At 41.6% G+C, this 3,775-nt stretch overlaps 1 protein-coding gene across 1 annotated transcript; it reads right to left on the bottom strand.

Annotated features, from left to right (window-relative positions):
• Positions 1-1,962: 1,962 nt before the first annotated feature.
• LOC110288834 (ubiquitin carboxyl-terminal hydrolase 17-like protein D) lies at positions 1,963-3,019 on the bottom strand (the record flags this gene model as incomplete). Its single annotated transcript, XM_021155075.1, has 1 exon — positions 1,963-3,019. A coding segment is annotated over one exon (1,057 nt), but the record flags the coding sequence as incomplete, so codon positions are not given.
• Between the last annotated feature and the right edge of the window lie 756 nt (positions 3,020-3,775).

The raw sequence follows: 3,775 nt of genomic DNA, 5'->3' as shown, positions 1-3,775 counted from the left end.
CAACAATAGGAGTTGTAACTAAGACAGTCATCTTGGTAAATTCTTAGAATGCCTTCTATATTTCATAGTTCAGGATATTTTACTCTAAAGTTTTGTGGCCATGAAAACTTTCTCACTAATTACTTCTGCCAACAAATTGATATCTATAATTCCCATTTTTATTTTCTTTGTAAAAATTCATGAAAACTAAAAGGGGAGTTCTTTAAGTGAATAATTAGTAGCTACGTACACCATAATACAGATATTTATTAAAAGGTTCCAATGTACCCTTAGAATTTCCTTTAATTATGATTCTATCCTAACCTACATGAAGCTCCATCATGTCTGTGTATTTGTCACTGTGCCTAATTATAAATTTTCATACAAATGAAGCAAGATGGTATGCATTTCTTTTTGTAAAATTGTTTTGAAATTTTATCCATAAACTACTCAGTATGAGAAATACACTACTGTTTATAACAAAATTGAATTTTTCTGTATGACTATACCAGCACATGTGATCTTTTCTTTGTGCATGGAAACCTGAATTATCTCTATTTGTTCTTAAATATAAAGCTTTAATAATAGAAATCAANTTTTAAAAATAACAAAAATTCAGTTGAAAAAGTCTATAGAGCCTCAAGGGATTGTTGTTGTTGTTGCTGCTGCTGCTGTTGTTCAAAGTGAATGACATTAGCAATAAGTCAGATTGACCAAAGGAGAAGACAAATACAAGGATTTGATGTGAAAGGATGTGAATGAGAACAGAATGAAAAAAAAATTCACTCTGATATTAACCAAAACCAAAACAAAACAAAAAAAAAAAAAAACTATAAATCTCAGAAGGAAACATTGGGTTTTTTAGTAAGATGGCTATCTTACTAGAAACTGCTCCCATGTGACTTTGTTAAGAAGGACCTGTGTTGGTAAGGCCCTATTGCCAAAGATAACACTTACTTATGTCATCAAATCTGGTTCCTAAACAAAAGCTTCATCCCTATTGACTAAGGTTCATGGTTCTTAAAACTTACTCTGCATGATATTAGAGGAGCAAGGTAATACTATAAAGCAACTACAAACTCTGAGGCCTGAATATACTGGTACAATGGTAGCACAAATATTATGGGAGCAATTAACCATTTTTTGATTGGATGAAAGACCCATTATTTTAAACACAGCACATACCAGTTATTGCTAAAATAGTCATGGACTTGGGACTAGATAGGTTATGGACCCTAGAAAAAAACCTACTATTATTATTTTGCTAAAAGGACATACAAATTAAATTTACTCCTATTTACATACCCATATATCAGTGTCTCTCTGAAACCATATCAGAGAAGCTTTTTCTTGCAGTAGTTGCAAATTATCACGGAAACCTACAACTGGCCAATGTGCATACAGGACTAGACTTTGGAGCAATCAATCTTAACTAGGATAATTTAACTAAATCCATTCCCTCAAGGCTCAGGAACCTAAGCAGAAACGGAGGAAAGGTTTAAGAAGCATAGGTAGCTGATGACTCTAAGTAAACAGTATCTTTGAGACATAATAAGACTTATGTTCCTGTGAACTCACAGAGACAGTGGCAGCACACACATGACCCAATAGGTACGAGCCAGACAAAGTCCCAGTACTGAGATGAAGAAGTAGACTCTGGCTCCTACCTCTGACAAGAAGCTATCAGCAATGAATACCTACTGACAAATGGAAAATAAGTTTTCTCCAATGGAGTCTCTCTGAGTATATAAACTACAATTCAGAGCAGGCTTCCTGCCCAGAAGTGATTAGCCAACATAAAATAAACTCAATGGTATTTTTGTGCACTTTTTAAATTTTAATTTGTTTTGGTATCTGTTGTTGTTGTTGTTATTGTATTAGTCTACTATGGTGTTCTAAATTTTTATTTGTATGTATGTTTCTTATTCTTTCTTTTCTTTTTGCTTTGTTTCTTGGGAGAGAGGGAGGGAGGGAGGGATTGTGCCAGGGTTGATTCTCCTTGTCTGGAGCATCCCTGCCCCAGTTTGCAATGGATCTGGGCTGGTGAATCACAGTTGCATCAGCGGGCAGATCAAGTTCACCTTCGGTATTCCTGAGGTTCTTCCCAGCTTTCTGGTGGTTCTGTTCCCGAGACGTGAGTTTGGTATTCTCCTGTTTCTGCCTAGCTTTCTGGTGGCCCTGTTCCTGAAGAACTTTCCCCTCCCCTAAGGAGGTTTCTTTGGTTGCTCTCTTCTCCCTGATTTCCCAGGGCTCTCCCGCATCATCTGTGCAGTGGCATTTCTTCTTATGCTTTTTTCTCCAGGATTTCTTCAGCTGGTATTCGGGGTCAAGAACATCATTTATTCTGCCCTCTCGCATGTCAATACTGACCTGTTTGAGGTTGGCCTGCTGCACATAGAAGAGCACATAGGCATTCTCATTCAGGACAGAAGTCACATCATGCCTGGTGACCTTAGTATCATCCATCTTGTACAACTTCCCATAGCCGGCTTTGACAGAACAGAAGTAATGTCCACTGTGACAAGTCGCACCATCATGGACCAGGACTTCATAGAGGGTATAAGGCAAAGGTCCTCCAGTAGTCTGGGACAGGTATGGCTTCAGGTCAAGGAACTCCGGGTAGCTTACTTTTCTGTCCAACTTATTACCCATGAAGCCCGAAAAGCACTTTAATACTAGCAGGAGTACCTTTGGGGCACTATGAACATACAGGCTCTTGGAAGCTGGCATCTTCTGTCTACACCTACCACAGAAGTAAGCGTTCTCCCCACGCAGCTCTTCTGCCTTCTTGATATCCTGCAAGGCTTGCTTCACACTCTGAGACGAGTTGATATCCAGGGCGACGTACAGGAAGGGATCGTAGGTATCTGAGGTGCCCTGGCAGTGGAGACACTTGATCTGAGACCTCCACCAGTCTCCAAATATGTCATGAATTGGGGAGCTGCCCTCAAAGGGGGATTCCTCTTCTGACTGGCTGGGCCCTCGAAGGCAGGATTCATGCATGGTTTTCAAGGAGCCCGCATCCTGGTCCTTGGGCCCTCTTCCAACTCAGATTGTGCTTGCCATTGGCAGCCAGCTGCTCCACCACCTGAGCTTCATCCTGACACAGCTCTGGGGCACCAAGAGATGACAGGGCTGGATCTGCTATGGGACAAGAACACGAAAAGAATTTAGGGCATGCCAGTGGCCAAATCCTTTACCTTCAGACTCCATTCTAGAAAACCTGACCTAACTTTACCCCAGCAAAAGTAACAGGACAGTACCTAGAATTACTTTCCCAGTTACCCCCCTCCAAAAATAAACCACTCACATACACCCCACCCCAAACCAAACAAGAACCTAAATCCAGTCTCTAGGTTACACCCCCAACAAGACCAGTGTCTCCAGGTGATTATTCCACCAGATCTGCACCCCAAGGTTCAAAGCCCGCCCTCTCCCACCAGATCAGAAGGAAGTAGACATTTAGCTTGTGACTCCGAGCACCCACCATTATATTATAGGCCACAAAAACTAGCAGATTAGATACTTGCACACTCACCCACACCCCTCTGCTTGCTGCTTACTGTAAACCCTTACTCTGATAGATATTCGGGGCTCATCATCCCCAAAGCATTCCTGCTGGACAGTGGCTCACAGTGGTGCCCTAGCTAGCCAGAATAAAAAGGCCTCACAGTGACTGCATCTCATCAGTTCCTGTCTGGTTTGGGGGGATAACTACTCTTTTCTGGCACTACACATGTGTGGCCTCCCTTCCCCCAGCCTGGAACCTGCCTGCTCAAGGGTGGAGCTACCGGCT

The sequence above is a fragment of the Mus caroli genome, unplaced genomic scaffold (genome assembly GCF_900094665.2).
Source record: "Mus caroli unplaced genomic scaffold, CAROLI_EIJ_v1.1 scaffold_22702_1, whole genome shotgun sequence".
Classification (NCBI taxonomy): Eukaryota; Metazoa; Chordata; class Mammalia; order Rodentia; family Muridae; genus Mus; species Mus caroli.
This window is presented reverse-complemented; position numbering and strand designations above follow the sequence as displayed.